The sequence below is a fragment of the Episyrphus balteatus genome, chromosome 2, assembly GCF_945859705.1.
Source record: "Episyrphus balteatus chromosome 2, idEpiBalt1.1, whole genome shotgun sequence".
Lineage (NCBI taxonomy): Eukaryota > Metazoa > Arthropoda > Insecta > Diptera > Syrphidae > Episyrphus > Episyrphus balteatus.
This window is the reverse complement of record NC_079135.1, coordinates 43,151,648-43,173,715: the sequence shown is the minus strand read 5'-3', so window position 1 is coordinate 43,173,715 and position 22,068 is coordinate 43,151,648. Positions and strand designations below refer to the sequence as shown.

The following is a 22,068-nucleotide window of genomic DNA, read 5'->3' as shown; positions in this document are numbered from 1 at the left end:
ATCAGAAAAATTCTATTAGCCTTCGTTATTGAAATATTACCGTTATAAAATGCAAAATAAAGGTTTTTTTTTTTAAATATATTATAATATTTCTGAATTTGAATTCGAGTTCATCAACCTTCAAACCTTTAGAAAAATATATTTTGGTTCTTGTGGCAAAAATCTTGTTGACCAGTGACTTAAACTTTAGATAAAGTAAAAATTGTTTTTGGCTTATTAACTTAAACTTAAGATATTTAAGACAATAAAAAAGAAGAATATGAGAGAAGAAAAAAAGTTCTCGCAGAAACCGTTACGAGTTTGTTTGTAGTAAATTACCTCACATAAAAATATAACCTCGAAAACGGCCAAAATACGTTTCAATAATTTCTATTTTCGTGACCTTTTTCTTAAAATATTCAATCCTATTGAATCTAAAATCTTCTTCGACATTTCGAACGTGTCTACGTTCTTCTTTAGGAAAAAAACGTCTTTTTCAAGACTTTGAATTTTTGAATTTTGAAATATTGAAAAATAAAAAAGCATCCAAAACCAACAAAATAAATTTTAAGAAACATCTTAAATTTAAACAGATTTTGTATATTTCCTGAAGAAGAACGTAGACACGTTTGAAACGTCGACGAAGATTTTAGATTCAATTAAGACCTAAAGCCCACTAAGGATTTAATAAAATTACGTTTCTACTCATTTCATAACGGTAATATTTCAAAAACGGAGGTCAATCAACTTCTGATTCGAGTTCAGCACTCCAAAAACATTCAGAAAAACATATTTTTGTTCTTGTGGCGAAAAAAAGTTAAATTTTGTTGACCAGTGTTATGTGCCTGACCTACAAGGTGTTTCAGCGTGATGTTGTTAAAAAAATTCATCTTAAAATGTTTATAGTCTGATCTTTGTTCGTTTATGTCCCTGGAAGAATTGTGCATTTATTTAAGGATATATAAGTGCATTTTTGTATACTATTTTTTTTTTCAATGTTAAAATCTGTTTAAGACATTTAGACAGTTAAGTTCCTATACATTTTATGTGAATAACATCTTAAAAATATTAAAGATTTAGTGATCTTGTAGTGTCGCCCAGACACAAGAGTTCTTATCGTTATTATTGAATTTAATTTAAATAGGCCACTTTCCCACTTATCATAAATAAGGATATTAGCCCCCAAAACTTAGCAAAACAAAAATATAGGCAAACATCAAAACGATTTATCATAGACATTACACATGGTTTGGAACAAAAAATAAATAAAGGCTCTGCACCCACTTTAAATAAATTTTCATGTATTTTTCAATCGTCATTATATCGTTTTTCTCAAACCCTTGTACATCATAATCTCGGAATGGATAGGAGAATCATTTTTTTTTAACAAAGAAATACAAATGATTAGTCATCATCATCTTCTTCCTCCTTCAATATACCGAGTCTTCTTGCAACTTCTTTAACATTTGCTATAAACTCTTCTTGTACTAAATTAAAGCTCATAGCTAATAGAGCTATTCCAAAGAGTAAATACAATGAACAAAGAGCAATTGATTCTTGGGAGTTTTCCTTAACTCCCCTGGCTGGCACATAATCTCCGAAACCTAAAAAAAAAAAATCATCAATCACCGTTCCTTTCAAAATGACAACTCACCTATAGTTGTCAAGGTAATAAAGCAAAAATATGCCGAATCAAGAAAAGTCCATCCCTCCCACTGATGGAAGAGAAAAGCTCCAGCTATGATATAACTGATGACAAGAAATACACACAGCCATATAGGAACGGGACGGTCTTTCGGTGAGATATCGCCATAACTATCCCATTCCTCTTCATAATATGAATCATCATCATCGTAAATTGGTCTGGCTCTAGTCTGTCGATGAATTGCAAAGCCCATTGGTGACATAATTCTTGGCGAAGGTGGTAAAGGTTCTAAAAACAACTAAATTATAATTTCAAAAACTGAAAAGATATAAAGGAAATAACCTTGTCTTTCACGACGTGGTCTTCGATCTCGTTCACGTGATGGCACATGTGTTGGCAGGTCATCATACGAACCATCAAAATCTTCAAAGTCTTCTTCAAAGTCTTCATAACGTGATGGTCGACGCTGTTGGTGTTTATTGTGATGGTTCCTTTGCGTAGGTTCTGGCAGTTCTAATCGATTGCCATATCTTGGTGGTATTGGTGCGTTCAGACTACCACGTCTCTGACTGTGTGGGGTTCCAGGAGCATGCATTGACGGTTGATCCATACTGGTCTTTGGGTGTCGAGGCATTGATTGTGAACGAGGAGAATTCTTATGATGCCTATGATCGTTCGATAGCCTTCGATCGAGTTCATCGATTGCATATCGATTACAAAGGATTGGAGTCTTTCGGACAACTTCTTCATCAACATCTTCATAATGAGCTGATGATCTAGGATCTACTGATTTAGCTCGAAGCTTAGGAGCATTTGGCATTGAACGTCCTCGGGTGTTGGTAGGAAGAGTCTGTGAGTAGTTTCGGTTCATCTCACGCGGGTTATTGTTGGGAGTTCGCATCGATCGGACACTCTGAGCTCGTTTATGCGACGGAAGTTCAAAGTCTTCAGTGAAATCGAAATGTTGCCTTGATCTTCCAATATTTCGTTCACGTTCTACGGTATGCCGATCACGCATACGATCTCGGTTTCTTTGTCGATTACTAAAGCGCGAGTTTCTATTTATCGATCCTCGCTGATCATATTCTTCTTCTTCGTAAACTGTCTGACGACTTGAACGATTATCCCGAGGTGGTGGTCCTCGACCAGGATGATGGTGCTGGTGTTGATGGTGGTGGTGATGCATACTGTGTGGCTGATGTGATCCACCTCGATAGAAATCACGTTCTCTGTCCATTTTCCCAATAGTTCGAAGCTCAGGATCAGAATAAGCATGTGAAAGACCTGGTTCGTAGTTCCCAAAGCCTGAGTCAGCTGAACGAGGAGATATTTTCATAGATCTCCGAAAAGGTGGCGGTTGTGAACGTGATGAATATCTGTGGTTTGAGCTTGCTCCGCGTGATCGGCCACGTGATCTTCGATTGCGTCTAGGCTCTCGACTACAAACATAACAACATACTCGCCAGTAAGTAAACCTATGAAATTAAAGATAAAACTTATAGTTTAAGTGGGTAATTGATGGATTTCTGCAAAGAAATAATTACCGAAATGATGTTGCCATAACATCACCAATATTCGATAGGCAAAGCAACATCAGTGGTATTCCAACAATTGCGTAAAATATCGTGCAGACTTTTCCCCATTCGGTTCGAGGAGAAATATGTCCGTAGCCTTTAATTAATAAAGATAATAATTGTTGCTACCCTTGTAAAGTAATAAAAAATAAATAGGTGCAATTCAATATGCACTCATATCTTAAAACCAAAACCTAATCCTTGGACTTACCAAGCATATATTCTTACGAATGTAAGAAAACGTAATTAATTCGATTGCAAATAACTCTGCAACCTTACCAAAGACTCGATGTCTTTGGATGATATTTTTGAAAATGCATTTTTTTCTGCAACCCTTGTATTTTTTTCCAAAATCTTAAAAAAGTAGATTAGTAATTTTTGTTCCCTAATCCATATCCCCAAGTCCTTACGTTGAGTTGCGGGGCCCCGGGGCAAGATATTTGGGGGCCCCTTTGATATAGAAAATTAGAACAAAAAAAAGTACTTATACGCCCTACTTTTTTTTGGGGCTCCTGATGTATTATTTGTTGGTTGCTAAGATTATTCAAGTAACATTTTTTTGGGGCCCTAAGATAATATAATTTTTATTAAAAAAAACCGATTTTATTTTTTTGGGGCTCCTGAAGTACCTAATATTTTTTTGAGATGAAATATTACCAATGTGGGTAACAATTCATTACGCATTAGACTGAAGAATTTAATTTTTCTCTTCAGTACCCGAAGTGATTCATGTCAAATTCTTTTTGCTTCGTTACTTTTATAATAAGTTGTCTTTTCTGCTTTGTCTCCAGTCGGGGCCCTGGCGTGTCGGGGGCCCCGTGGCACCGCCCCCTGGCCCTAATGGTGTGAACGCCCCTGTTCTCTATGAAGTCATATTCTGAAACCAAATCTTGTTTCGAGACTTGGGTCCGAAAATATCTGCTTCAGACTGCAAATAACTCTGCAACCAGACCTCAAAGAAATTTTTGGGTTTCATTCATGAACAGAGTTTAATAAGACCCTTATTTTGGTGTATCACTCGATGGATTTGAAATTTTTGTAAAATGCAATTTTTTGGACAAACATCACCATATTTGACATCAAATGATCCTGTAAAAAGAAAGACCCTAGACCCATGTCTACCAAGTTTGAAGTTGAAGAAAATCGCTGGATCAATGTAGTTTAAGTTAGTTATAAAGAGACAGACTTGCAAGAATCGAATGGCGCTATCCAAAATAAAATAAAATGCACGACTGAGTCGCACGAACTTGATCTGAGAGTTCAAGTTGCTTAAATTTTTAAGACTTTTTATATAGAAATTTGGAAAATGTAGGTACCTACTACATGGGTACAGAAAAAAAAATAAAAAATAAAATTTGTTTTTTAAAAAAATAATATAACATCTGAAATCAAATTGCCCACCAAAACAGTTATGCAGTTTTGATTGATATATTAAGATGAATTTTTAGAAAAAAAGCTTTCAAAATCGTTAGAGACGTTTTAAAAAAAAAAACTAATTTTTTATAAATAATTTTTTGGAAAAAAAGTTTTAAAATATAATTGGTATGCCATTTTGTAGAATTCACTGGACAACATCTAAACACAAAATTCCAAAAAAATTTAATGTCCCGTTTTCGAAAATTTGATTTTTCAAAAATAAATTTTCAAATTTTTTTTAAAAATCCAAAAATTATTTTTTTTTTCAAAATTTTATTTTTGGCTTATATTTAAATTATATAAATGCTTCTTCACAAAAAGTTTTGTTGAAATCGAATAAGCAGTTTCGGAGATAAAAAAAAAACGGTTCTATAGCAGGTACCGTTAATAATGATTTTCAAAAAAAAAAATTTCATTAGAAGATAAACCTTGTCTTAAAACTATCATATGAATTTTTTAAACAAAATCGTTGGAACCGTTTTTGAGCAATTTCAACTTAACTAAAATCGGTACATCGATACATGACAAGTTATTTTTTGTCCAAAAAAATTAATTCCAAAAACCCCTCTGGAAAGTCGCCAAATAACGCTACATACCAAGTTTGACATTAATCGGTCCATCCGTTAAGACTGTAGCTCCTTATACAGACAGACAGTTTGGAAAAAAAGACAGACAGATAGACAGACGGACTTCCGGGACCCAATTTTTCGGCATTCTCTACCATCGCAATGTCATGGAAAAATGTTATCTCAACTTTTTTTTTGTACGAATGCATAACTTGATATATAGTACCTATATCGCAAGCAAAAAGATGCTATAAAATGTTTTATGGCAGTAAATGATTAACGAATACTTTGGAGCTTAGCGACTGACGTTTTAGTTTTTTAGTCCACCAGTTAATTTTACCAATAACGATTTATTTTAGAGAAATATACATTTAAAGAACTTTTATATATCTGAATCTTTATGCAAAAATGACTTCTTAGGGAACTTAAGCTTCTATTTTAACTCATGATATAAAAATACAATCAAATTTCCCAAATCCGTTCAATGACACGAACTAACATTGAACTTTACGCAACAGCAATTTCCTTTTTTGGATTGCAAAATACCAACAAAAAAAAAAACAAACATTTTTCTGACAAGGTTACTGGGTTACACACTCTTCCGCAAATTTTTTTTTTTTTGTATCTTTTATTTCTGAACTCATAAAGACCTGCTACGGACACATAGTACGCCTACACTTTTGCAATCAAACAACGACTACCGATCGTTAGCTGAATTATTTGAGCATGAAAGACAGATTTTACATTGCAGTTTGTCAGAAAACAATAGCTCCCAAACCTGCAAGAAGTCATTCAATGGTCTTTAGTTGCAATATTGCATCATCAACGTCACAGTTGGGTGACATGTCTTTTCGAAAACCTCATCAGCAGTATAGAATTAAAATTGCGATTTCTGTTGGTGATGATGATGATGGAAATAACAATAATGAAATGCATATTCTTCTCATTATTTTGTCAAAATGTCGACGTAAATTATTGTGATTTTTTTGATACACACATAATGCGATTAAATTATTTGGTTTTATGGCCGGTCGGTTGGGCTTTTACTCGTCGTTGTACACACTTCAATGGAAATGTTTTATGTGGTGTTTACGAACAATTAATTGTGATGAGAGGAGATCGTGATTTTGTTTAAAATTTTGCACCAAAAATAATAATAAAACTGAAAAAAAAAATATGAATCAGATTTGTGCCCATGTTTGACGAACCTTAAAAACTTCTCAACTCGATTTGCCAAATTAGTATGCAAATAATGTTTATGCCATTTTATCTTGCATAAAAAGGTTTGCCGGGCGGAAGTTCATCATTTTATTTTAGTTTTTATTTTTTGCATCAACTGAATGTGTTTAAATTTTTTGGAAAACTTGAAATGAGTCTAAGTAAAAAACCTATCTACTGGAGTGAGTCAAAAAGTTCTTTTTAGGGATTCAATGATGTTGTAGAATGATACGTGATCCCATAAACCACAATATTCGATTTGGGGTGAATGACAAAATTATTTAATCATTCACAAGAATTACAAATAAAATAAAAATTAAATTTAAGTGATTTCCCGTTAATATTTTTTAGTTGTGGGGAATTTTGTTTAATTTGTTTTGACTATAAATCATCCCAACGTAATTTCGTTTCAAGTATAAGTACCTACTTATGAGTCGATGTTTGACTACCGTTACCGTTAATATGGTTGCACTAAAATAAGTAATAAGGAAGACGAGTTTTTAAGATTTTTATATTAAGTAAGTCTTAGGATAGTTTACATACGTAATTGTATAGTATAAAAATAAATAAATAAAACCTCATGGAAAATGTTAAGCAAGTTTAAAATTAAAAAAAAGCAAATTGCCCAAATTCAAGCAAAATCTTATACAGGAAGTCCGGTAGAGAATGGCTAAGCCTGAAATGGCTGATACCTACACTTATGACTGTTCTAAAAAAAAAATTTCTATCGCAACCAGTTTAGTAAATATTAGCTTTTTTGCGTTCAGTGTACATATCAAGGGGCAGGGTAGTGCCTAGCCAAGTTCTCTAGCAACTTTGGCACTACACCCTTATTTACAGGAAACAACTCAGGCCATTTTCGACCCCCCTCCAACTTCTATACCAAATATTACAGAAATTTAAAACTCCCTCCATTTGTTGAACTGGTCGATAAAAAACTCCTTACCAAATTTCTGCTACCTAGGATGAGTAGTTCCTGAGATATAGGGCTTCGAAAATTTCAAAAACAGTAACTGACTGACTGACTGACTGATTCAGTCACTGACAGATCATCAAAATTATGGAGAACTTCCCGTTATCGTAGAAACTTGTAATTTGGCACAGTGATGGGGGTTGAGGTGCATACAAAGGAAAAAATCGAAAATTTCAATTCAGGGGGCGTGGTAACCGCCCATTTTCGCTGAATTGTCATCAAATATTTTAGAGCACTTCTAACTATCGTAGAATCTTGAAACTTGGTAGAATGATAGAGCTGGTGGTTTATACAAATGGAAAAATTTTAAATTTTAGAATTTTATCAAGGGGGCGTGGTAACCGCCCATTTTCACTAAATTTTATCAAATTTTTTAGAGCACTTCTGATTATCGTAGAATCTTGAAACTTGGTAGAATGGTAAAGCTAGTAAGTTATACAAAGGAAAAAATTTAAAATTTGAGAACTTTGGATAGGGGGCGTGGCAACCGCCCATTTCTGCTGAATTTTCATCAAATAATATTTTATAGCATTTCTAACTGTCGTAGAACCTTAAAATTTGGTAGATTGGTAGACCTGGTAGTTTAAACAAAAGAATAAATTTAAAATTTGTGAATTTTAGACAAGGGGCGTGGTAACCGCCCATTTTCTCTGAGTGTTCATCAATTATAGACATTTTAAGTTCTACAGCAATAACTTGCAAAAAGTAGTGAAATCACAACAAAACATTACTGTTAAAAAAAGGGCCAAGTTCTCCTATGTTGAAGTTAAGCTGTCACAAAAAGTACTGAAATGTAAAAGTGTACCAAGTTCTAAAGCTTGGTTTTAAATTTGTATAGATAAAATGTTGATTTTTTGCTTGGCAATTTTTCAAATAGATTTAAAAATCGGTAATTTAAAGAAAAATTGTCAAGAGAACAATCAACATTTTATTCATACAAATTTAAAGCCAAGCTTTAGAACTTGGTACACTTTTACATTTCAGTACTTTTTGTGCCAGCATAACTTCAACATAGGAGAACTTGGCTCTTTTTTTAACAGTAATGTTTTTGTTGTGATTTTTCATCATTTTACGTTTTCGTTTTACAATATTACAATATTAAAAAGAGCTTGAACCAATCCCTACTTTTAAGACTCTTAACCTTCCGTTTCTATATTTTTCCCTCAATTTTAATTTTTTTTAAATTCTTTTCTTCTTTTGTTTCACTTCCTACTGGTTTTGTTTATTCAGTTACCACATAATCTTGGTCAAGCAAGATGAAATTCATGTTTAAAGAGCGGTCCAATTGTCTTCCAATTTTTGTCTTTTTTTTCGCCTAATTTTTACATCAAAAAGAACTTAATTGAACATTAAATTTTGGGAGTTAATAGCGAAAATATTGATAAGTGTAAATCAAAAACTCGATGTGATAGAATAAATCTGTAAACAGTTTTGAATTCAGCACACTAAAGTCAATTAAATTAACCTAACAAAGTTCTTGCTCCCGAATTTGTTTTGCTCCTTTTTGCCGACTAGAAGTGTAATTGACTCACTGAATAAGAACTTAGAAGTTTCCATAACCTTTCCTTTAAAAAGATGCAAAATATAAAAAAAACATTTTTTGAAAAATTTTAAACACTTGTGGTATAAAAAAATCTATAGGAACATGGGTGGCCAACTTTTTTAAAAATATGCGCGTCTAAAGAGAGTTTCAGAACGGTAACAGTTTTTATCGTATTTAAACTATTTAGGAAGTTATTGGTATCAAAATTAAATTAAATAAAAGACTGGGTCGCCCGTACTTGCTCTATTACGTACACCACATTTAATCAAAATCGTAAGAGCCCTTTTCGAGAAAATTGCAATACCTCGAAAACGTTATATGGGAGCTATGCGTTAAACTGGAGATGTTAAGAAAATAAAAAAAACGGGTCTAGAAAATTATGTAAAAATCATCTGTACCAAGTTTCAAGCAAATCCATCCATCCGTTTAGGCACTAGCTATGTACAGATAGACGCACAGACGCACAGACCGACGGACGACATTATTAAAACCACTTTTTTGATCTTCTCCATCATCGTACTGTTGGTTTTGATTAAAACCACTGTCACAAATGCATGAATTCCATCGGTTTTATTTTTAAGTCATATTTTACAATAATTTTTCTCAAACATTACTATTAAAATAATGTTAAAACTGTTGAATAGCGGTTCTTAAAAAAATATTTTATCTTTTTTTTAAGTAAAGCATACATTCCGGTGTGGTTTTGTGCTTTAAAGCATAAAACTTTCTCAGTTTTTTCATATTTCTATTGCAAATGGAATAGTAAGTACCCCGTGGGCCGTGGGATATTTTTTGCAACATATAACATATGTACAAACATAGTACAATATACATACAATTCACGAAACTGTCTTTATGAAAATGCGAAATAAGCTGACAATTTTTTCACGATATTCATTAGGTTGGGACTTTTTAAATTTTAAAACTAGTTAATTTAAGCTTGAAATTACTTTTTACGACAATTTTAAACAAAAAATTATTCATTTTTTTTTCTAAAGAATAATTTTCATAGAGAAAATATTTAAAAAATACAAAATTTAGTTTGTTTTCATTTTGAATCCAAAATGGATTTTATTTTAATCCCTCTTATAGCGGAAATTTGCGTAAAAAAGCATCCATTTTTGTAACTTTGAAAAAACGTCTGTAAATGTATGTATTTTGTACTTTTTTTTATCGTCTCCAGCTTGTAAAAAAATCTGACCCATGTCATTCATTCCATATACCCCAGATACCTACAACGGGCCTACGCTACGCTTTACTCCAAAAGCTTTTCTTTTGATTGATTGACTCTCTGTATTTTGTCTGTTAATTTCATCAACAAGGTAAATAATTTCAAAGACCTTGGCTAGATATGTCCGGTCTTACCATTTTTTCATACCCATAGTTCAAGAATTTCTTTTCAAGTTCAAATGCGTAGATAAATCTGTTTATTACCAAACATTTGTATCAAATTTTTTAATGAAGATACATTAGGCACAGTATATTCACTCTATGCTCACTAAAGTGTGTCATATATAATAGATTTTCACTTGTTTTTCGACAAATTATAATTTATCAAGACCAACAAATCAGAAGCAATTATACCAACGCGACATTGATTTAAAAAAAGCAAACAGAAATATTTTAATTTTTATTATAATATTGGGGACATTTTTTAACTTAAATTCTTCAAATGACAAGAGTGTTGCATGTGGGAACGTGTGTCAGTGGAATTATAGGTAGATTTTCTTAGCCAGAATTTATACAATATACACATGAAGATGTTCCATTGAATTGTATCTTCGCCCACTAAGAAGTTGAGTCAGTTTAAAGGTGGTAAGGTATCCACAGAACATACAAGCTAAGTTATAAAAGAAGCTGAGATACAAAACTGCAGGTTATTTCAACGGAGTCTTTGGGAGTGGACACATCACAACGATAAATTGGATTATTTAAATAACTACACAGTTTCGGTTTAGAAAAAGGTGGATTATTAATTTTTTTATTAATCGAATTCTTTGTTGAAAATTTTTGTGGAAGTTGTTAGAAGTGTACTTTAAAAGAATCAATTCATTTTTTTAACTTGCTACTTTTTTTTAGTTCTTTCTTTCAAGATAATGTTGCTCATTTGGATTGCAGTTATTTTTGTTATTGCTTCTGCAAAACCAGAAGAAACTCGATGGGTTTGGGGGAAGGGTCATCGCAGTCAGCGAGCATTTAGTAATGATGAAGTGCCTAATAAATATGAAAATTTTTACTCCCGTGAAAAAGATCGCGAGCCAACCACTCGAAAACCACCTCCAGGACAGACATCACAGGAAGATTATTTGAATCCAGATGATTTGAGAAATTACAATGGGCCACCAAACTTTGGATACCCTCCATATGCCCAAGGTGGAGCACCTCCAAATAACTTTCCTCCAAATTATGGACAACAACAACCGGGTGCAAATGTACCACAAAATAATCCTAATGCTGGTTTTCCTTATCCTGGTGGCCAACAAGGTTTTCCTGGAGGTGGTTATCCAGGAGGCTATCCACAGCCTCCTAATACCGGATTTCCAAGTCAACAGGGAGGTTATCCAAATCAAGGATCTGTTCAAGGATATCCACCTACAGGCGCAGGATATCCAGGAGGGCAAGTTGGTGGTTTTCCAGGACAAGGAGGCTTTCAAGGGCAAGGTGGTTTCCCAGGACAAGGAGGTTTCCCAGGACAGGGTGGTTTCCCCGGACAAGGCTTAGGTGGAATTCCTTATCCCCAACAGCAAGTTGGAGGTGGATATCCCGGGCAAGGAGGATTTCCTTCACAAACAGGATATCCAGGTCAGTTTCCTGGAGCAGGAGGATATCCTCTGGTAGGGGGTCAACCTCAATTAGGACAATATATTGGTTGTGGACCTTTTGGTAATTGTGGGCAGCTAGGTCAACATCCTGGCCCATATCCTGGGCAATATCCTTATCCATATCCTGGAATAGGACAACAACCATCATATCCTGAGCCTTTTGCGCATCCTCATCATGCTGGCAATCCTTATGGCGTAACACCCTACAACAGTAATGGGGGAGGACAAGCGGCATCGTCACCCTCAGATGACTACGAAGACTTGAGCAAAAATGGCACTGATAATACAAATAGTGCACTTAAGATCGAAGGTAAAACTACCAATGCGAGAAGTTCACAACAAAAAGCTCCTGACACCAAGTTACATAAACATAAAAAAGCATACGAATAGAGTATAATAATGTTCTTTCGAAAATAAGATTTTAAGTTTGTATAGCCGTTAAATTAAGTTGTTTTTTTATATAAGAATTTAAATTTATAATTATACCTAGAATTTATATTTTTTAAGAAAACAAATCAATTTCATATAAAAGAGAATACGTACCAATTGTTGTTATAACAATAATCGAATAAAATAACGCTCCAGCAAATGTCCATTGTGATTGTTCGAGATCTTCATTTCCATCCCAACCGTGTGTTTTCATAGCTGTTAGGATTTGTTTTTCTAATGTTGCCAATTGTTCTTTAACTTTATTTGTCCAAACATCTTCTTCGAGATAATTTTCAGCCTCAGTCATTTTCCATATGGAATCAGTAATATTCAAACGCATATCTTTAATTCCCTTTTTTACCTGAAATAATAAGAGTTAAGAAATATATATTAAATAGAATTGTTAGATTGAAGCATCTTTCGCAAGAAGAGGATATGTGTTGCGTTGTATGACGTTATGTAGCGTTGTATAGCGTCGTGTTCCGTTGTGTTGCATTGAATTGTGATTAAAATTTGCTTGGTTGAAAAAAAAATTATTTTAATTTGATTTGTAATTAAATAAAATAGGTGTCCAAAAAAATATTTCGTATACGACATAGTGACCCAAAATTACACAAATTAGTTTTTCAATCCATGTCATGTTAAATTAATTTATTTAAAAAAAGACATCTTACCTTAGTTTCATGTGGTTGTTCCAAAAATGAGAACAGATATGCTCCTCCCAAGCAATATGCCACCACAAGTGAAATAAGTGTCACATGCGAAACAATACACGTTAGGACTTTCCATGATATGCAAATGGCAGTAACACACCGTCCTCGAGATGGTTTTTCCATAATTTGTGGCGGAAGTGAATGTCCCCGACGTCCAGACATTATTTATTGATGTTTGTTTAGATTAATTTCGATTTACCGACACAAAACCACCTCCACCTCGTGCTTCAAAACACCACGAGTTTAAAAATACTTTTATTTATTTTCTTTCAAAATAAATCATAACGTCTCACACTGCATCTGAATGTCGTGTAGGAAAAATAAAAAATATTAAAACTGGTCTAGAAATATTTTTGAAAATTACAATATACACACGAACTGCATTCAAAACATTGCAAGACATTTTCGAAAATATTTGTTTTTAAGGAAGCGCGCTTCTATTGTTGGTGGTGATTTTTGTTGTTTTCTGAACGCGTGTGTACATTTTTAATCATATATGAAGCTGGAATTATTTTTGTGTATGAAAATCTTTTGATCGTATAAAATCGGTCAATATAATGTAAATATTAGAGTGACCGCAACTCCCATAGAAAAAAATTTTTGTCGAATTTTTTTCGGGGGAACCCCATAAAATGTTCCGCCTTTGCAGATTTTTAGATAGCCAAAATTTCAGCTCGATTGGATAAGTCTAAATGGTGCCGACACTCGCTCAAAGTATCAAAAATCTCTGTTTTTCACTGTTTTTCGAAGAAAATTAGCTCTAGCTCCCAAACAGATGGGGTTATTTTCACTTTTTATATATTAAATGAAAGGTAGTGCTTATTACACATAATTCAGATTCAAAATTTGTTTAGTTTTACAAAAAAAAAAAAATATTGTCATCAATTTAAATTTTCAGTACTTACCTCAAAAAGAGCTGAAGTGCAAACTCGATTTAAAATAAAACTTTCTATGTTATAGATTGATGTTACCTATCTAATTGAAATGCTTCTCGTATTATATATAATAATATATAATAATTTTATCAATTATAGAAGCACAGAGTAAAATTGACTGAAAAAAAAAAACAAAACAAAAAGGGCACCCAGTGGGGGTTGAACCTGCTATGCCTGGATTGATAGGCGAGCGCTTTAACATCGGGCTAACTCAATGTTGACAATTGTCGTGACAAACTAAAACAAATCTTAAGATATTCAACGAAGTGTTATGGAATTTTCAGGATTTAAGCTTTTAATAGAAAAAAAAATTAAATTTTAGAGAAATAATTTTTCTGTTTATTTACGTTTTTTTTTATAGAAACAAAATAAAATGCAGTTGTAAAATACATATTTGTTGTTTTTTTTATGAAGTTTAAGCTTCACGAGTCGTTTCGTTGGTAGTTCAATAATTTTATTAAGATAAACTCTCGCTTTTTGCTAATTTTCCTTTGTATATAAAATAAATTAACTTAAAATAAAATGTGAGTATTAATTCTGTTGCGTTTTTGTTTTAAGATTAAAAGAAGTTTTAAGAATTGTTAGTGTTTTCCAGATATATTTTGTGTTCGTTGATATGGCATTGGCAGCAAACACCCGAGAAAAAATTTTTCTTGTAGGCTATCCGTCTCATCAAATTACAGGGTGTAAATTACCCTCAAATCGTCAAGTTTTGTCAACACTATTTTTTAATTTGCGAATTGTAAAATTAAATTTAAAGGAATCTGCAAGACTTGTCATTCGAGAGGTACTTATTTTTTGGGAAAAAGCCAGAATTCAAACAAAATATGAAAAAGATGCCATTGTTAAATTAGAAAAACTTTACAATGAGTGGAGAAATCACCAACGAAATAAAAACAAAACGCTTGAAAGCACCAAAAATAAAATAAAAGAATTTGCGTTGAAAATGGACGATCTCTTTGATATAGCACATCGAGATGCCTTGACCATTACTGGAAAAAAAACGCAGAATTGAAGAATTCAGATTTGATATTTGTAAGCTTTAGTATTATTATCATTTTAATTAGATCTTTGCTAATGTTGACTGATTTTAAAAGATACTGAAGATGACGCGGAAACACAGGTAACGGAGGAGGAAGCTCAAGAAGAAGTATATAGCCAGAATTCTGCGGATTGGGATAGAATGGATGTTTCTCTATCTCAGGCAACCTCTGGGCCATCGGGTAGCAGGAAAATGAGATGGAAGCGTAGTTGGATTCAGAACACCAGGAGCCACTCATCATGCTAGGTGGATGGCCAAAGCTATTTATAGCTTAAAAATATTCATGTTTCGAAGCCAGTTTAAAATGAGTAACGAGGAACGTAACGCTCTCGGTGATATCTGCGTTTTCATCGTAAAAATTTACTGCAAGGCTTGGTTTAATGCCCCAAGAGCTTATCTGGCTCCTAAACAAGATCTTGATCTTTTGCGTGATTTCATTGAATACCGCAAGATAGACAAAGACATTTCAGAGAAGGCTCTTGCTAAATTCGCAAACCATTTATGGTATTTGAGTTCAGAGCTGGTAGGTCTGGCGTTCTTTGACCCAACTTTACCAGATGGCGAAAAATCAGAAATGGCCAACATAATTTTAAAAAACAGAGAAACAGAAACCAACAGAATAGTAAATCCAAAGCTACATCCACATGAAATTGAACAATTTGTCACAGCAGGGTTAAAAAATATTGTGAACAAAGAAACATTGAACTTTTTCGGCCGATTGAAAATAGACACAAGTTTTCTCAAAGAACCTCCAAATCTTTGGCCCGAAAACCCCCATTTTAGAGAAGGCTTTAAGAAAGTGAAAACACTTAAAGTCGTAAATGACATGGCAGAAAGAGGAGTCAAGTTAATAACCGATTTTAATAATCTTTTAACTAAAGATGAGGAACAAAAACAATATGTACTTCAGGTAGTCAGTGAGTGCCGAAAATTATATCCTGATGCTTCCAAAACTACTTTAAGTAAGTCACTTGATTAAATTTTTTAGTATTTACTTCAATAATTATGTATAATAAAGTATTTTGTTTTTTAGAAATCTGTTAAATGTTTCGATTTTTTTTTTAAATAAAACAGTAAAAAAAGTTTCATTTTAAATCGAGTTTGCACTTCAGCTCTTTTTGAGGTAGGTACTGAAAATTTAAATTGATGACAATATTTTTTTTTTTTTGTAAAACTAAACAAATTTTGAATCTGAATTATGTGTAATAACACTACCTTTCATTTAATATATAAAAAGTGAAAATAACCCCATCTGTTTGGGAGCTAGAGCTAATTTTCTTCGAAAAACAGTGAAAAAACAGAGATTTTTGATACTTTGAGCGAGTGTCGGCACCATTTAGACTTATCCAATCGAGCTTAAATTTTGGCTATCTAAAAATCTGCAAAGGCGGAACATTTTATGGGGTTCCCCCGACCAAATTTCGAAAATCGATTTCTTGCGGACACTCTAGAAATATATTACAATATATGTAGGTAAATGCAAATAAAAGAAGAAATTTTTATTTGCGTCTATGGAAAAAATATGTAAAAATGCATTTCAAAATTTTCCACATTTTGATTAATGTCAAAAAAGTTTTCTTGGGCCATAAAACTATTTGGCAGCAGAACACGAAATTTCTTCCTTAAAAAGTTTTGAATAGATGTCATCGGACCAGCAACAAATGATAAAAGTAACAGATAAAAACAGTTTTATATACCATAAGAAGGGTCCAGGAGAAAAACGCAATTTAAAATTTCTCCATACAACTTAGTACAAAAAGCACATTATTTATTTTTTTTATTTTTAGCAAGGCTTACATTTGTTTTCTAAAAGAAAAGATTTTATCAGATAGGGCTCAGTAAATACAAGAAAACCTTATCATTAGTTTATTTTTGACTTATGGACATGTGCCGTTTTTCCTCTGGACTCTTCATAAGCATAGAGGATCCTTAAAAACAACATTATTTTGTACGAGAAAAAGTTAAAAATACGACTTTTTCTGTCCAATAAAGTGGAGCGTTTTTGGACTTTTCTTTTTCAGATCGCTGCTTGCAACTCATGGTTAATGCGTTGTAGCATTTAAAAATAAAAATCGGAAATCAGAAGACCACAACGCATAAATCATGAGTTGCAACACGCAGTGATCTGAAAGAAAAGTCCAAAAACGCTCCACTCTACTTCCCGAATAGTGAATTTATCAAGAATCAACGGGGTAGGTACATAAATCCAAAATAGTAAAGTCGCTGGCGTTTGTAAAGGTTTTCCAACAATTGGTTAAAGATTTATTGAAAACCTGTTATATCAATCTTGGAAAGTGCCAGGAGGAGCAAAAGCACTGGCTATTTGGGTCCGGATTTTTGAAATAAAACACCGCCGATAAGGGATGCGATTCGTCATACTGACTCGAGTAAAAATGGAATTCCGCCGCACCACCGCTGCACCACGTCCGCACCATGATCAAAAATTTCTAAACAACCACACCAGCGCTGCATCACGTCCACAACGTTTGATTTTTTTTTTTAAATGAAAAAAATCGAAAAAAAATTCAGTTTCTATTTTTACTTGGGGACCGCGACTTTTTATGTAATATATTTCCGAGGACCTACCACAAAGTACAAAAAGTAGAGAATCAGTAGACATACCGCCGAAGGGTTAACAGAAATGCCTACTTTGATGGTTTCACATGTAGTTTAGCGAATATATCAACGGATGAAGCCCTTCAATCAATGCTACTGATAAGGATCACAAATGATAAGACAACTGCCCTTAATGTCTTCATTAAAAAAAAAAGAAGAGAGTAAGACCGGGTTATAAGAGGCAAAAAGAGCAAAAAATGGCTTAAAATTAAAATGGTTTTGAACTAAAAGTCCTGATCGGGCCTTTTGGCCACCTGTTTTAGTTTTATGCTTTGGCCTGGGGATTTTATAAATGGCAACTAAATCTTAATTTCTCAGATTCAACGTCTCAGATTCCCACAGAGTCCAGAAAGTAAGTGACTGCATTTTCAATTTCCAAAAGAGAACCACAGAAAGAAAAGGGAAGATTCAAAATCGAAGACCACTTTTTTAGAAATATGGCGAGTACACCATCGGGGGTTGCGTGAAACTCGTCATTAAGTTGAGATTACTTCTTTTCGATAACATATGGCTCAAAGATATCAGGGAAAAACGGAGCGCGGGAAAAATTCGGTAAATAATCCAAATAAACATTGTCGTAATAAATAAGTCGGGGATCGGGAATGAAACAAAAATTCCCACAACTTATTTCTTTTGTTTCATGTGTTAGAACAAACATATCAAGAAGCAATTCGTATGGAGCTGCTGGGTTCACATAGCTTTCCTACTAGCCGAATCTTTTAAAGAATTTGGCAGTGATTGGGCCAGGAGTATTTTTTCGGCTAAACTGCGTGATTAGATAGAAATGTTCACCAGTGACTTGATCGGTCTAATTTGTTTTATGCTTCCTTCACCACCTGAAGTTATTATAACAATAAAGACTTATAATGGTGACCATCTACACTTCTACAGTGTTCCGGTCTCACTTAAGTTATTGTACTCGTTTCGAGTATCGAGAATCTTTAAACACACTTACGGCCAATTTCTTCACAGAGTCCTAACGCTAATACCGGTTCTAGTCCTAAAGTAAGTACTCAAATCGGTATCAACTCATTTCTTCACCCAAGTACTAAGTCCTAAAACGGTCAGTTTAGGACCGAGTACTAGTTAGGACCTGGTCCTAGCTAGATCCTCAAAATCGACTAGTACCTGGTTATTATACCAATTGTTAGTACTCAAATCGGTACCAAGTTATTTCTTCACAAAAGTACTAAGCCCTAGTACTGTCAAATTGGTACCGAGTATTAGTTAGGACTCGTAATTTGTTAGGACCTCAAAATCGGTAGTCTAGCGGTTAGTACTTGAAAAAAAGCAATGAATTTTATTCTTTTTAAGAGAAATCGGCCAGATTTATTAATTTCTTGGGTATTGTTTCGTTTGAAAAGTGTTTCTTGTTAATTTTAATGATTGGAACGATTTTTTAAAATTTACTCAAAACACTTGAAATGACGAATGCAATGTCGGAACGGGAAGAATGGGCAAGAGAACACTTCTTGATGAAGAAGTACCTACCAAAAAAAGTTCGATCTTCCTAAAAGTGACAGCCAAGTCAGGAAAATGATCTTTAAATTTCTCGACCTGGAAATCATTTACACTCTTGCTAATACCTCGGACTTGCCTATAAGTCATGATAAAATATTGCGAGTTGCATTTTAGTAAAAAAAGACAATATAAGGACTGCGTTCTTTTAAATTATTCTTTTTATTGAAATAAATTTTTTATGTAGGTTGGTACATTATAATCATTATGTAGGTACAAATGTGTATTCGAAAGTGTCGTTAACTTAATATGGGCCTGCGTTCCGTTTAAATCTCGATTACTTGTATGAAACCTTCCTCGTTTTTGGTGACCTGTATTTCAGAATTGTTTACATTACCCAGATTACACAATTCAGCACTCAGGAATTAATTCTTGACTTTGAAATTTCTTGATAAATGAATCGAATTTGTTTTGCTTGTTGGCCTTTGTTACATTTGACCACATTTGTTTTTAGATTTTTTTTGATAGTCCTTTTATTATTTTCTACATTTTGTCTTTCTTTATTTTGTTAAATTCCCTCAAATGTGAAAATAAATTATTTCAAATATCAAAATTAATTATTTTAAACATCAAAATATTGTCAGAATGACAGTTAGACCAGTTTTATACGTATTAAATCTTAGGACTGCGTTGTAAATTTAGATCAGGTCCTATATATGTGAAGAAATGCTCGGGTCCTAACTTTTCCTTAGGACCGAGTACTAGTGCTAGGACCTGGTCTAGCTAGACCGGGTACTAAGCTGACTTAGGACTTTTGTGAAGAAATTGGCCGTTAATCCACAATAGAACATACAAAAGAGAAAAGATTTTTATGATTTCTCTTCGCATATAGATTATTTTATAAAACTTCTGTTTTTCAAACACGAAACTTGCAGTTTTACAAGTTCAAAGCCCCTGTCATATAAAATAACCATGAATTTTCTTTAAATTAATTCCAACAACACACGTGACAGATTGTTCAATGTTTTGAAAAACAAAATTTATACACAAGAAAAAAATCCATGTCAATCATTTTGAAGATTTATTTTTACGGATGTTCCCTCTAAACTGTCTAGAGTTTGAGATATTTTAAGAAAAACGGCGGCACACAAACTTAACATCAACAATATGGAGATAGAGACAGTCAAAAATGATTACGAAATACATCAGAAACACCAAAGCCAGACACCATCATCAGAAACGTATAAAATCATATGGCAAGAGGCCACACGCTTTCCATTCATTTATTTTTGGTACACAAAAATAAAAACAAAGAAAAACTCAAAAATTACACTTTTTTCTTAATGAAAAAAAAAAAAAAAAAATATATTACAAAAACACTAAATAAATAGAAAATAACTTTAATTAGAATCAATTGTATATCACATCATTGAAGGTAATTATTTTTGTTCGTGCTTCCGCACTTAAAGTTTAAATTGAACAAAAGTTTTATTGGTAATTTTGGTTTTTCAAAAAACAAAATCGCAAAAATATAAAATATATAGACACTTTCAATTTTAAAATACCGAAAATGCACGCACAGAACAGCAGTTTTAGTTTTTGAGATCTTCTTCGGAGATCTATTGGCCGGAGACTGTTGGAAAATTAGAGTCTATTCTCTAAGGAACCTATTATGTTCGGTTCTGCTTGAGGAGAAAATAGATTGATGGAAAGATTTTCCGAATTTTCTCTTAAATGAAAATGTGTATTTCTCTGGAATTTGTTTATGTTTTTGATTACAACGAGAGAATATTGTGGATCAAGAGTTTGATATAATCGGCATTAACAGATATCTTAGCATTATTTGTATGAGATTCATTTTACAATAAGCATACAGATTTCCCAGGTTATAAAGGACTTCCACTTTTTACTTGCGATATATGTAGGTACTATAGGGCAAGTTTAGGATTCGTAAAAAAAATCGAACTCGAGATAACAATTTTACATGACATTACGATGATGGAGAATGCCGAAAAAGTGGGTCCGGCAATTCTGTCTGTCTGTCTGTCTGTCTGTCTGTCTCTGTCTGGAGCTGCAGCCTAAACGAGTGAAGTGATTTTCTTCAAACTTGGTAGTTAGCAGTTTTTGGTGATTCCCTAGAGGGGAAATTGAAATTTTTTTTTATGACCAAAACTAAGGGTACCTGCCATATAACGGAAATAGAAAAGTTAATTTTTTTCAAAAACGGCCCTAACGATTTTGATTAAAATTTTTGTGTGTAGTACAACACATAAGAGCCAACTTTTTAAATAAAAAAAATATTTTTTGTACCGTTATTAACGGTACCTGTCATAGAACGGTTTTTTTCGTTTCTGAATATCTCGTACAACATTAACCCGATTCAAATGAAAATTTTTATACAAAAGTGTGTAAGTAAAGATAATATTAAAATTTTAGAAAATTTTCAAAAAACGCATTTTTGGTTTTTTAAAAAATATTTCAAATTTTTTTTTTGAAAAATCAATTTTTTGAAAACGGATTAATGAAAAATTTTGAAATTTAGTTTTAATGTGTAAATTAATTATTTCTTCAAAATGGCATCCCAACTTTTTTTTTGAAAAATGTTAAAAAATTTTTATATATAAAAAACTATTTTTTAAAAAAACGGCTCCTACAATTTTCGAAAAAATTTTTCTAAAAATACCTTTTTATACAAGAAATAAAATGGCATATTTGTTTTTTTTTTTTAAGATAATTTAAAACGGAGTTTAATTAATTATAAAAACAGATTTAATTTTTTTATACTACTTATGAAATTTCTTCAAAATATCAAATTTTTAATTTCTTGAATAAAAAGCTTTAACATTATAGTTACTTTAAGCATAAGAACAAGTACGTGCGACCCCAGTCGTGCAATTTATTTCTTTTATGTTTTACTCAAAACAATTACGCTGGTCAACAAGGTTTTTGCCACAAGAACCAAAATATACTTTTCTAGTAGTTTTTGGGGTGCTGAATCCGAATCTGAAGACAGAAAAGTTTGATTGGCCTTCGTTTTTGAAATATTACCGTTATAAAATGTCAAAAAACGTAATTTCAGCTGTTTTCGAGGTTATGTTTTTATGTGGAGTAATTCATTATAAATAAATTTGTAACGTTG

The 22,068-nt window shown here is 32.8% G+C and overlaps 1 protein-coding gene across 4 annotated transcripts; it reads right to left on the bottom strand.

Moving 5' to 3' along the window:
- Positions 1-1,263: 1,263 nt before the first annotated feature.
- Positions 1,264-20,728, bottom strand: LOC129910228 (uncharacterized). Of its 4 annotated transcripts, none has more exons than XM_055987516.1 (7): positions 20,329-20,728; positions 12,840-13,178; positions 12,280-12,526; positions 3,169-3,295; positions 1,967-3,099; positions 1,634-1,912; positions 1,264-1,583 (listed from the first exon to the last, which is right to left on the bottom strand). In XM_055987516.1, exons 2-7 carry the CDS (start codon positions 13,038-13,040, stop codon positions 1,384-1,386), a joined length of 2,187 nt encoding a protein of 728 aa, XP_055843491.1. In that variant the 5' UTR covers positions 13,041-13,178; positions 20,329-20,728; the 3' UTR covers positions 1,264-1,383. The 4 variants fall into 4 exon arrangements, with proteins under 4 accessions (XP_055843491.1, XP_055843492.1, XP_055843490.1 ...); XM_055987517.1 differs by having other exon boundaries at positions 20,355-20,728; XM_055987515.1 differs by having other exon boundaries at positions 20,495-20,728.
- Between the last annotated feature and the right edge of the window lie 1,340 nt (positions 20,729-22,068).

Excerpts from the sequence above, each read along its gene's own strand:
- LOC129910228 (XM_055987516.1), bottom strand. The coding sequence starts at position 13,040 with ATGTCTGGACGTCGGGGACATTCACTTCCGCCACAAATTATGGAAAAA. Across the intron at positions 3,296-12,279 it reads TATTGTTATAACAACAATTG|GCTACGGACATATTTCTCCT; the intron begins GTACGTATTCTC and ends TATTAATTAAAG. Across the intron at positions 1,913-1,966 it reads ACCACGTCGTGAAAGACAAG|AACCTTTACCACCTTCGCCA; the intron begins GTTATTTCCTTT and ends AGTTGTTTTTAG.